The sequence below is a fragment of the Lycium barbarum genome, chromosome 11 (assembly GCF_019175385.1).
Source record: "Lycium barbarum isolate Lr01 chromosome 11, ASM1917538v2, whole genome shotgun sequence".
NCBI classification, from domain to species: Eukaryota; Viridiplantae; Streptophyta; class Magnoliopsida; order Solanales; family Solanaceae; genus Lycium; species Lycium barbarum.
Window position 1 is genome coordinate 38,984,271 of NC_083347.1, and position 13,996 is coordinate 38,998,266.

At 35.3% G+C, this 13,996-nt stretch overlaps 1 protein-coding gene across 1 annotated transcript; it reads right to left on the reverse strand.

Moving 5' to 3' along the window:
- Positions 1-10,816: 10,816 nt before the first annotated feature.
- LOC132619176 (GATA transcription factor 21-like) lies at positions 10,817-12,832 on the reverse strand. Its single transcript, XM_060334132.1, has 3 exons — positions 12,448-12,832; positions 11,952-12,263; positions 10,817-11,560 (listed from the first exon to the last, which is right to left on the reverse strand). The coding sequence occupies exons 1-3, from the start codon at positions 12,676-12,678 to the stop codon at positions 11,195-11,197; spliced, it is 909 nt and encodes a 302-aa protein (XP_060190115.1). The 5' UTR covers positions 12,679-12,832; the 3' UTR covers positions 10,817-11,194.
- Between the last annotated feature and the right edge of the window lie 1,164 nt (positions 12,833-13,996).

Genomic DNA, 13,996 nt, shown 5'->3' on the forward strand with positions numbered 1-13,996 from the left:
CTTGACATATTTGTTCCGCTACCTGAAATTTGATGTTCTTGATGACTGGAATGTGTTATATAGCTGTATGCTCTGTAAGGTATTGTTGATAATTGTTGGGTACATATTTTTAATAGTAAGGATGGTAAAGGAGAATCGGTCAAATTTTTTCAAAATGTGGTCATTTAACTAGGTATACCTAACAGGAAGTAGCATGGAATGAAATATCGCAAATGGACGATAAGTGGGATGTGACATTTTAGAGAAGCTACAGATTTGGACACGATGTGAAGAACGATTGTAAGAAAGATGATTAACAGTTCGAAGAGTTAAAAAGGGATAAAAATTTGAAGTTAGTAAGAACAAGGTTTGTTGGATGATTCAAAGAAAGTTAACAATCAGTTTTGTTGTAGATTAGTATGTATGGATGGCGAGGGAAAGTCTGGACATACGGATATCTGAGTACTTATAGGTAATGGCGACGAAGGTATGTACACCACCATCAGTAATCTGGAAGTCCAGGACAGGCAATAATCATACATGTAAGTGAAAAAGGTAAAATAGTAATTGTACAGAGAAGGGCGTAATACGAAAATGCCTCGGAAACTGTAAGATCTTGACTGGCCTCAAATTACGTAATGAAGGCCATATGAGAAAGCGAATGCGATTATATCAGCATTAAAGCATTGAGTTCCATCGAAGTTTCGAGGTTAAGCGTGCTAGGGTGGGAGGATGGGTGACCCCCCTGGGAAGAATGCAAGAATTCTATATATATTCAGACATAAGAGACAAATGAAAAGCTAGGATAGTCTGAGTGAACTTAGAGTATACGGGATGGTTGGAGACCGTGAAAGGCCACCCAGCACACGACAGGCTAGACTAGAAGAAAGGCAGAAAGTACGCCACAGCTCTGGAACTAGGATAGGCTTGAATAGCGTTTGGAGGTATTTTGTGGGCTAGATGGTAATAAATATATATGAATGTATAAATGCGTACGACATCCCATATGTGATCGTATCGGCGGACATATGAGTCCCAGCAACGGGCACTACGATGTGGAAGGCATTAATTGAGTAAGGGCACCGAAGGTTAAATGACAACAGAAATAAATAGTGCGAGTGCTATAAGGCAAGCTGTTATTATTTTCACTCCAGGCTAAGACTGGAAAGGTTATAATATAACGATATTTGAAAAAAAAAACGCGTAGATGGAAGACAAGAGACCAAAATATCGGAAAAAGGTAAGAAATCCCGGTAAGGGAAGCCGAGAGAAATTACCGGCAAAGTACGTGACTATCTGAATAAAAGTTCGAAGATAGGCATATGAAAAGGATAAGATGCGGTCATATGGAGAAAAAGAGGAATGCGTGAGGTTCGGGAGCCCCTTAAAGGGGGGGGGGGGAGAACGTATTATATTAGACTTATGACGGAATTACAATATCTTCAAGCGTTAAGAAAGGAAATCTATTAACTCGAGGTCGGAGCTTAAACGTATCGACATACCAAGAGAATACAGGAAAGGAGTAGAAATAAATTGATAATGAGTGTGCCGAAAGGCCGACATAAAGGGAAAGAATGAAAGATACCTTAAGAAAATGCTTCTTGTCAACATGAATTATGATACGTTTATGTCATGATTTGAATCCCTTCTATCGGACAAACTGGCGTCATACCTAAGTATGCAGTAATATGTTTTAGAGAATAGTAAAGGAAGCAAGGAAATGACTACGAGCTAAGTTCCTAAAGAATAATGGAGAGAATTATAAGACTCAAAGGATATTTCGGATAACAACGATTATCGTAATAGGAATACCCGCGCTTGGTAGTTTGGAAATTTTTGAAAGAAAGAAAGGATGTAATGCCTATGAATGAAATAAAAGGGTTCGTTAGATATTAGAAAACAGTTCGTGGACCATTAATTATATGAGACATGCGGAGATACGCCATGAAAGTATATGAATCATCGACGTGAGGTGATGTTCGATCATACTTGTAAGGAATCCGCACTGGAGGGCCAACAAGGAATAACGATGGACGGAACGGGATGTGTAAAACAGAATAAACCAGAAGATGGAAAGAATATGTCTGAGATCGAATACATTTTATACGAATATGTAAGAATGGTTATGCAACTTATGAATATTTGTACGTTAAGCAAGCAGAGTGGATAAGCACTTGATAAGAGGAGTAAGGGTCCAATAACAACAATGTAGTGATAATATTCTAGGTACGATACAGAAAAGCTAAGTGTAAAATCGCAGAAAAACGGCAATGGAAGAGTTCGAATTAAGGGCAAAGAAGTGACACGAGGTAATAGGTCTAAGGTATGACAAGTTAAATTAAGGAAATTATGGAATGATTTAAGCAGGACGATCAGGACTAAGTAAAGTTATACCTCCAGGAGGTAGTGAGGTTTCATAAGATTTCTACACCTATTACGCCGGACAGAGAGCCTAGTATATAATTAACCCCTGGAAATCCTTTCAGAAGGAATTGAGGACACAAATAAGTCTTGCCACAGCATTAGTTTTTAACTGACGGACAGGCTAAGCGTGTTATCAAACGCAGTAAGAATGGACACTTGCCATTTGTTGAGCTTATTGGTAATAATAGCCGCCGTTATAGCATGCAGAAGATGTCGTATAAGACTCTCTATGGCAAGAGGTGTGCGCCATTACTTGGCTGGTTTAATAGTGACAAGGCTAAGTTATTTGGCACGGATATAACTCGACGAATAGTTGACAAAGTGAAACTCATTCGAGAACGGCTGTTAGCAGGTCGGAGTCGACAGAAATTATACGCAGATGACCGACGTCGACATTTAGAGTCCAAGTAGGTGATTGGGTACTTCTAAAAGTATCTCATATGAAGGGCATTACGAGATTCGGCAGGAAATGAAAGCTCAGCCGAGATGTATGGGACCTCATCAAATCATTCGTGAGGTAGGCAAGATTGCCTGAGAATTAGACCTACCATCTCACCTAGAGGCGGTACATCCAGCGCTCCACGTATCTATGCTTTGTAGATGCATTAGTGACCCTTTCAGAATATTTCTCGTGGAAGATATCCAGGTGACAAAGGAATTGTCCTACGAAGTACAGCCTATAGCAATACCGAATCGTCAGGTGGGGAGATTGCGTAATAAAGATGTGACATCCGTTAAAGTATTATGACGGAACAATAATAGGAAGGAATTGAAGAGGAGACGAAGAAGGAATAACCCACCTATTTCCTATACCCACAGGTACTCAAAATTCCTTATTTGGCTGTATTGGTGAATGAATGAATTGTATATGATAACCATAAAAAGAAACTCCCCCAAAATGCTCATAAGTCCCGATAAGGCTAGTTTAACATTCGAGGACGAATGTTCTAAAGGGGGGGAGGATGTTATATCCCGCATTTTGCGCATTCGAATAATTCAAGACAATTGCGGGAGGTTGAGTGCAAGCCTACATTTTAACCTTGATTAGCACACAAGTTGTTTATAAGAGTTATGGATGCGGAAATATTGAGGAAGGTTAAGGGCAAAAAATGGGAAATTGGGAAAAATTAGTTTTCATGAATTACGATTAGTAATGGAACAATTGGGCTTAAAAAAAAAAACGAGGCCCAATATAGGGGCCATTCGGCCATGAGGAGTAAAAAAAGGGGCCCAAGCCCATGTAATGATTTAATTCATCAAATAAATAAGACAAAAGGGGTCATAATTCAAGAAGATTCAAGAGACCAAAAAAACAAAAGAGCAAGAAAGACATGGGTTCGGCCATGACCATGGAAATTGAAGTCTTCAAGTTTGATCCCAAAAATTATTTTCTTCTAGTATTCTTACTAATTCAAGGGCCCTCTACAACGTGGTGTAGTTGTTTTGGAAGATAGGTCGCTCGTTTTGTCGTTTTCGCATCTTGGTCAAGTGAAGAAGTTAGGAAGAAAAGGTAAGATTTAATTCCTTTTTATATGTTATGAAGGGTTCCTTTATGTTGTAGTAAGTAGAAATGGATAGAATTCATGAAAATATGGAAGATTTCATGATGGTTGTGTATATATGTATAAGGCCGTGTGTATGTAGATGTGGTATAGGCAAGATGAATCAATTTTATGTAATATTCTAGTTGTGGTTGTTATGAACTCTATATTGAAAATGAAAGTTTGATGGTTTTGGTTGAAGTTGTGATGTTGGACATGGGGCCGTGTGTGTGTGTTATGTGTAGAGATGAGGGAACAATTTTTATATAGTATGTTAGTTGATGTGGTTATGTATTTTATGATGGAAATAAGAATTTGATAACTTAAATTGATGTTGGAATTGTTATGGGCTGATTTGGAAGTCAATGTGATGTTAGTGTCGTTTCGTTATTTATGAGTATAATGTTGTTAATGTGTGTGTTGTTAGGATAGTTGATGAATTTGGAAGCTAAAAAGGTGTTGGGAATGTCCTTGTTGAAAGTTGAAGTTTTCGGGTGGACTATGGTTTGATGGAATTGTTGGACCATTTTGTATATTGTTTAAAATGTTTTTGAATTATGCTTGAATGATCTTGAATTAGTGAATGAATATGTAAACGTTGATATTGGTTTAAATGTGCGTAGTTGGATTGAAAGTTGATGTGTTATGTAGAAAGGAAGATTACTTATGTCAGAATGCGTTTGGATTGGTTGTTGATATTGTTGGTATTGCTGTTGGTATTGGTATTGATGTTTTGGCCGAGTTAAATTCTCGGGAGTGTTGAATATATAGGGGAGATGCTGCCCAAATTTCTGTAGACACATGTTGATTTAAGATCGAATTCCTAAAGACTTATAGTTAAAGTTTGGTAATTGTGACCTTTTGTAGATTTTGAGGAGTTTGGAAATTGAGTTTGGATAAGCGTAAGGAGCGAATAAGGTATGTAAAGCCCTACCTTTTCTCTCTTTGGCATGTCTTAGTCATAATAGGTTATGATACGAGCCTCGGGGGAAACTCTATTCCTAGAAATCCGAGCTTAGATTCGGCCCTTAAACATTCAATGAGATTGAATTATGAACCTATGTTTTGTTGGAAAAATATGTTTGAATACTTTTACTTCTAAAAGAGTCTTGCGTCACAAAACGTCCATAACTTTCACAAATAAATTCGGAATGCCCCGAAACTTTTTGCAAACGAATCCACAAAGCCTAAGGTTCGTAATTTATGTACGCCACCTCGGCTTGACCCGAGGTGGGCCCACTTCTCCCTAACCCTTTCCATATTGTTCTATTAGACTTATTTTCGAGTGACATTCAAAGGAAAATTTTGACTATTATTCCGATTATTATCGAAAATTGTTTTAACTATTCTATGGAAACCTATGATATATTTTGACATGTACAAACGAACTCAGAAGTTTTGTTTTGACATAATCCGTCATATCATCCGAAAGGTACGTATTATGACTGCCGTTTGATTTCCTTCCTAAATGACCTGTCGTTCGGATTATTCTGTCGAGTCCTTGTAAATATTTTATGATGCATAAGTTTCTCACTACTCTACTCGTGGATGCCTCAATACTTCCTTCACTGAGCCTGGGCCAGGATATGTTATCACGCGTATTCCACTGCATTGTTCGCTGTGCCTCGATGTGAGGGGGCAGGTATACCTGTACGTGGGTTGTGGAGTATGCTGTGCCATGTACATATATTCTGATATGTGATGATATGATATGATATGATATGATATGATATGATATGATATGATATGATATGATATGATATGATATGATATGATATGGCCACCTGATATGTTATGATATGTGCACATTCTGATATGATATGATATGTTACGGAGTTATTCCCTACTCTGGAGTATGATGTGTTGTGGCGCCAGTGACGGGGTGGCGACCACGTTCTGTTCACCGAGTCCCATAATGGGGCCGGATATGGCATATGTTTTGACATGCATTATTTATGTTATATGAGTAAGCATTTCTGATATTCTGATTATTGCACTCATTTTCTGTACATCCTGTTCCGGTTGTGATTCTGTTTATTATACTTCCTGCTTTACATACTCAGTACATATTCCGTACTGACCCCCTTTCTTCGGGGGCTGCGTTTCATGCCGTGCAGGTACACCCAGATGATGTGAAGATTTTATAGAGGATGTTCCAGCAGAGTTGGCAAGCTCCATTTGCTCCTGGAGTGCTGCCAAGTCAGAGTTTGTACGTATGTTTTTCTGGGTTGATGTTAGAGACTTTGCAGACAGAGTCGTGGGTATAATATGTCAGTTGTATAAGCGGCTTCATCAGCCGATATGTCATTTTGTATTATGAGTTAAATTCTATGTGATCACAGATTCTGTTTGATTTGGAAAGCATCGAAAAGAATATTTTGAGAGGTTATTATGTATTTTATTTTTACTTTATTTAAAATTCTAATAAGATGTTGTGTGTCCCATAGGTCTGTGGGTTCGCTCGGCTCCGAATGTGGGGCCGGGTGCCCATCACACCCTAGTGGAATTAGGGTGTGACAGACATGACCTTAGATAGGAGGTTTAGGAGTACTCAGATTAGGGTAGAAGGCTAGTAGGTTGTCGTTGTTTCGATCTATAGTCTATTGTCCTTTGTTTCTTGCTACTATATGTGGTTTCTTGTACTTCGATTAACTTATTTATCTGTGGTAGCTACTGCTCCCTTTTTTCATACTGCTCTATTTTGACTTATTCGCTTTCTTTAGTTTCATTTACATTCTGCTTTGAACTGCTTGTGCTTATCTAACCTTTCTCGTTGTGATTTCTCTTGAGCCGAGGGTCTTTTGAAAACAGCCTCCCTGTGTTCCGAGATAGGGGGTATGGTCTGCGTACACTTTACCCTCCCCAGACCCCACATTGTGGGATTTCACTGGGTATGTTGTTGTTATTGTTGTTGTAATAAATACTTATAAACGAAAGAATAATATGCAAGCATTGCGAATGGTCCGTGTGGACCGTTGTAAAGTGACTTATTTGTCAAGATCATGATGATTGGATATCATCTGAACCTATTTTTTTTTTAATACTTTTTTTATGAGTTAAATATGCAATGAATTGTATCTCTCCTAATATTCTTTATAGATGATATTCTTGGTGTATGGTTGTTTCATCCGTTTCAGTTGCTTTGTCGTGACCAAAACTCTTACTTTTGACATTTATATATCTCATACTAATGCAATGTAAAGTCGACCATGCGAGAAATATACTATGATAGATACAATCCAACATTGGAGATTAGTTTGACCATATGCTTCGTTTATTATCAAATTTTGAAGTTTGACAATCTGAGTTGATAAACTAAGGGTACACTTGGTATTTTAACTCCTAAACTATACAACCATTAGTCAATAGTAGAACAAAAATTGTAACAGTTAAAAATGTCTATGAGAATGTTATGAAAATTACTTGAAGGAAGTAAAATAATACTCGTATTAATTTTTCAAAACTCATACTAAGAGTTTTGTTGCTATTATTTTCCAACAATAAAGAAGAAGAGAAACCAATATTGATTGTAGAGAATGGGGGAGTTCATTGGTTCCAACAACATAATGTATCGATTGAATATTTGAATTCTTCTCTTGTAATTTGAAAAAGGGTCTCCTTTCAGATTTGAATATAATTTCACAAGAAAACATCGTAGGAGCAATAGAAGTCGAGGAATCAAGGGCGTATGGAGCTTTCAAGGTGGGGATTTAGACGGAGAGCATAAATCTATTGTAAACAATTATTAGAATTACAATAAATGATAGACATGAATTTATAACTTTTAAAATACAATGAGTACAACTAAGAATTCGAAAAAATTGAACCCATAAAATATAAATCCTGAATCCGCCTATGCGAGGAATGACACATGGAAAATCATAGTTATATTTCTTTTCTAATAACCTTTTATAAAGAATAGAAGAAAAAAAAATCTTTCTGATTTTAAAAGCTCAGCCAACAAAAGCTGTGGTTGCAAACCAAATAGAACTAAAAGTTGTTAGTTATGAATATGAAGGGTCACACTCACACCTTTTCGAATAAATTTGGTATTTTTAAATAAGTACGATACTTACATTAATTATAAGGGTAAATAAGCAATTCAAGCTTTTAGTTTAGGGGTTCCTACTTACGTAATTTTAATACCTATTGAAAAACTTGACTTTATGCGAACTCTGGACATGAAAGATTATATTAAAAAAAATCAACTTGCCCAAATCAATTTAATAATAATCAAAACAAGAAGTAAAAGAAAGTACAACGAAAGTACAACGAAACAAGAATGAAAAACCTAACTTTTAGTTTGTAACATCTGCAACAATATACCTTAAATGACAAAGGACTCTAGCTATAACCCAAAATGAAACACTAACATCACATTCTATATTACACTATTTTTGTGATTTTTTAGGTCTTGTTGTGACTCTCAAGCATTAAAGTAGTATCTTGTTTATCCAAGCTATCCTAAGTTAATTAACCAGCCAAACAAAAAATGGTTCCATTTATGTCTTCTTCATCAGTTTGACGGTGCAACTGGACCTCCTTGGCCGTGAAATTTTATTAGTATTACAAATACCATTTTGGCTGTGAAGTTTTTGGTTTCTACATGAACTAACTGTTTAATTTCACACAAATATTGGAATACTAATTTAAAGGCGTTCAATTTCACTCACTAAATTTTATTTTTTATATATAAAAAAAAAAATCGACTGAAGTTCGTATCCAAACACCCAACAATGTTTTTCTCTATTTGAATTTCATAATACTATTCTTTTTACTTCAACTGAAACTTGTCCAAACACCTTAAAGAAGTACCAAATTCGCAAGCTTCACTACAATCTTCAATTCTATCTATGCAAAATTAGAAAAGCTGATAAGATGTTTACTAAAACACTTTTAATTTGAACATGAGATCTCAAACCTCTTTACATAGCAGTGATCATCCCTGCATAGTACCCTCAAAGGTTATTGCGATTTGCACTATATCTCCTCTTTTGGAAAGCAACAATTTCTTTTTCTTGGAAAAAAATGAAAATAAGCCCCCCAATCGGTGAACTTTATAGGAGTAATAAGTAAATGGCTTGACTCTTAGCAAAACACTTTTCTAGCATCTTTAGGCAAATAATCCAAGTGAGACGTGTAACTTTTAACTTGAACATTGCATCATTTGGCAGATAGTCTAAATAGCAGTTGCAACTTTAATTCCGAACCATTGTATCCTTTGGCAAATAATGCCAAATAATCTGTTAGGTCTTTAATTTAATTATAAGGGTATTTTTGTAATTTAACTTTCAAGTTAGGGAGTTATTTCTGTATTTGGGCCTTTTCTACGTGCAGGTGTCCTTTGAGCCATAGTTGAGTCATATTATATCGAATAACAGTTATATGATAATTCTGGTAACTGTTACGCCAAGAGGTATCCGACCTATAAGTCGGTGCCTGTCATGCTCCTCAGTGGGGTGTGACATATTCACTGTGCACAAAATTTAAACTCAAAAATGGATTTGTTTCATGTGAAATGGAATGGTAATTTGATTCAGCGTGAATGTCTGTTCAGTGATTAAACCATCTTAACAGTTCTTTAACCTACACCTTTCTTCTTGGGTTTTGTAGCCCTGGGCCTGGAGTAAGAGGGTTGACAATGGAAGACAATAATTCAGATGCTTTTTCTTTCTCTTTTCAGACAAAAAAGTACGTTGTCTCTAGTCTCCTGTAAACGACTTCTGTGAACACCGAAAGCTGTTGTTTGTAATGAATAATCATAATCAAGTTTCAACGATATGAACCATTCATGCCAGCCATGCATATATACACTACAGATATTAAATGTCTCTCATTTTTTTGTTAAAAAATCCCTTTGTTTTTTTTCATAAGCTAGTCCAAACCCTAGTACTAATAGTACTCTTCATACACCCCACTTAAGTAAATATTTCCCACGTATACTTGTCCGCCGGTTCATTTTACTGGCTGTGGTTTACTTTTACAAAAATAAAAAACTATAATGCTCTTTAATCTTATTTCTTTACGGAGTATTATTTTCTTATTAAGAAATTAATTAAAAGTAATAGATACGCACATGAAGGAGGGCATATAGCCATACCTCCTCTATGGTCGAACGCAACTACGCGAGTGTAATTATGCGTTTGATTTTGCAATTACTAGATAAATTGGGATAAATTTTATTTCCAATTTTAACCTTGACGTTGTAAAAGTACTTTGGAAGAAGAGATTCAGAGAATGACATCTTTGCCATTACGATTTGTTATCCGGGATAACTAATCCCGACTTTATTATCACTTTAATTATAGTATAAAAATAATATCATCATCATGGTACAAATGGGGCTTGTTAGACCTGGAATCAAAAGTATAAATGTGGAACAAAATAATCTTATACTTTATTCAGCAATTGTTATCCTTTTTCCCACAAACTAAACGACCCCTTAATGTGTTTTAACCTAAAAAGGATAAAGCTAGCATTTAGTCAAGTACTCAAGTTCAATAAATATCGCTCTACTAGTGAAAAAGAATTACTTCCTTGAGCCAATTGTGTAAATGGACTAGTATTATTTATGTAGTATCTTAACATAATTAATCTACAATTGTACAAGGTAATCCTTCCTAATCTTCATTGTCTGTGAGATTATTATTTTTCCCTTGTTTCTTATCCTCACCCTAAGGGATAAGTCTCCACGACTCCACTTACTAACTCGGACTTCAACCAGTCGGTCACAACTCATTTGGCTTTGTCTCAATTGGCAAAATCAAGAAGCTCATACACTGTATATAGTTTCCAGATAAAGAAGAAATTAAACAAAAAATAAGGTTGCAGATAAGAGATCTATGAATCAGTAAGACAAGAAATTTATACTATTGCTGAGAAAGTGTAATACTATATATTAATAGTATCCTCACAACTAGGTTGATGAACAAGTGAATCAAGTGATAAATTTTCTTGTTTTCACCTTGTTCAAATCTATATCATTATGATCTTACCATCGATCATCACCATACAAAGCATACTTAATTTAGTACTCCTAGTATATCTTATTAAAAATTTCGTGACTCAACTTACTCTCACTCTTGCTAACACTCATATAAGTATTACACTTTCTAGTAATTATGATCTCAAACACAAACTCACACTATTGATTTAGTGCTACTTCCGTCTAATTAGGCAAGCTAAGAAATTCTAATTGACCTTAATTTGAAGTGCTCACTTGAAAAATAGCTAACTAATTGAGACAATAATTAGCCATGAACAAGGCCACTAGACAATGCCATTAAGAGAATTGCTGCTTCCTTCTCGTCTTGTGGGAAAATTTGGTGGAATGACAAATTGTTGCTCAAGTTTATCAAGAAATCCTCGAAATTACCAATCTTTTTTGGTGCATTAGTACTAGAGGAAGATGGACTAAATTTGCACCTTTTCTTGTAGGGAGCAACATGATTTGTATTAACTTTTGCTATCTTCTCCTTGTGTTGTATCTTTATCTTCATTGTTGAAGATGATGTTTGATCAGTTGTGTGAGTTTTCCCATTTGCTGCAGCTTCAGCTGCTTCTGCCATGGCTCGTCTTGCCTTCCTTTGTCGGATTCCACATGCGTTGCACAGTGACTGTACCATATGTAAACATCATTTCAGTTTCAGTACAAATTTTAACAGCCAAATTAAAAAAAAGACTGTCCTCATATATGTTTACTTTCGGTACGAATTTTATCAAGCGGAAGAAAAATAAAAAAAAGGTCTTTCATATGCTACCATCTCATCAGAAAACTTAAACTGTTAGAGAGAATATTATATAACTCCATCTTAGCACACTCTCTCAAGAGTGAGCATGATTCTTTTTCATAGGCAAAAAATGTAAAAATATTTTTTTTGTTTTTTAAGTAGAGGCAGTGAATTTTGAACCTAGAACCGGAATGCTCTTAAAAGTTTAAGTTGTTATACGAATTAAAACTACACATTCATTTGACATGTCTAATTGAAGGAAAAAAGAAAGAATTACCTTAGGTCCTTTGGGACCACCTCTCCAAAGAGGGGTCTTAGTAGTGTTACAATCAGCACAAACCCTAATAGGTATATAGTTTGAGCTGTTGCTGCTGTAATCAGTTTCTAAAGGAGGTGATAGCTTTTGCTTCTGATCTTCCAACTTCAATTTGATGCAAGTATTTTTGGTGGTGTTTTTCATTCTTGCTTGATCCGAGTCTTTTATCTTTGAAGACACCAACTTGTCTTCTCTCTTCCACAAAGTCAATTTGAGGCCACTTCTTACCTTGTTTTTCTTCCCTAGATCATATGATACACCATCATTATCCACCTATAAGATCCACAAACAAAAACACACTCAGCATTAGTCAATTAATCTGCACCTGAAGAACAAAATCCAAGTGTTCTTGGGAAAATTGTCTTAATTAACTAGTATTCAAAAGTATTCGTTTTTTTTTTAGATAAAGTAACATGATCAAACATGAGAAAAAGAAAGAACCTTCTGTTGTATGTACCTCAGGTTGGTGCTGTGGCATATAATATTCGGTATGGTGATTATAATTTCCAGTTTGATCAATAGTTGAGTTGACGAAAAAGTGATGATAGGATGAGTGAGAAGTAGTTGAAGAAGCCTGATAGTTAGGGCTAACAAGAGAATTGTACTTCATATGATGATCATCATTATTATTATTAAGCCCAAAATGAAAAGGAGTAGAATAATTTATGTGATCAGTAGGACTAGTCATGGGGAAAGCTGGGAAGTGATCAAGAAACGAAAGAAGGAATAAGATAGGGGAATTGATCAAGAGGGAGATATTGGTGGGGGAGTCTTAAAAGGAGAGTTTTTAGTCTTAGGAGAGAGGGCTTAGACATTCACGTGACTTTATGACAACTAAATAGGTTAAAAGAGACAAACCAAAAGGAGAGAAGAGCTGAATACTACCACTCGACCACATGCCTCAACCCTATCTTCAAAACTTTTAGTTTAGATCCGAAATTATTGCAACGTGTCAATGGTTTGATAAAACCGACTTAATCGACCGAATTCGATTAATCATACCGAATCGATTATTAGGATTTTTTAATAAAACTTACGGTTTTTATATAAATTTCTAACCGTACCGAAAAAATGGGTAGGCTTTTTATTTTATAAAAATAAACCGAACCGTACCGAATACATTTATATGTGTATTTTACATATTAAGTTTAGAATTAATAAAATATTAAATTTTTCATCTTGTGCCTAGGGTGATGGAAAAGACTACAAGTTGGCAACAAGTAATTAACACTAAAGTCTCAACTCCGAAACCTGTTATGTTATCCCTATTGAAACTAATTAGTTCTAGCACCTCAAGCGATAACCACTAAGTTACAAGGTATTCCAACAATCTTGAGTAATTAACAAGCTACAATGTATTAGATATCTTTTCTCTCGTATGATTTAAATTCTTTTATTGGATATTGAATCTTATTAGACTTAGTTCTTGTGTCTCATCTTGATTGATTACTTCCAGCTCGTGTGATCTAAATTTTTTGTCGTTATTTAATATTATCCTGCACTACTATAAAATAGTGGGATGGATCGCTATTCTTATTGTGATTCTTATTTTCTTGATTCTCTACTTTTTAAACAATAAAATATCTTGAGAGTTTTTGCCAAAGTCTTATACAAGTATGCACGGTATCGTGCACAACTTCTACTTGTGACTTTTCTATGACTTTTTCTTTATAAAATACCGAATAATTAACCGAACCGTACCGATATCAAAGAAAAACCGAGATGATGAGACGCTTTCAAAAAGTCTAATTTTGGTTATACAAATAAAATAACCTAAAAATTTGTATGGTATAAATTTTATAAAATAACCTCCCGAACCGTTCCATTGACAACCCTACTTCTTCATGAATAATTAATGTCCTTTTGGTTATATACACCAATAGTATTAAAAAAATTACACTACTTTATGATTTTTAATGTGGTAATAATGAGTTAGTTATCATTTTTATTAAGTTATTTTTCCCTATTTATCTTAAAAAAACGAGTCTTGAAAGTTGTTTTGAGAA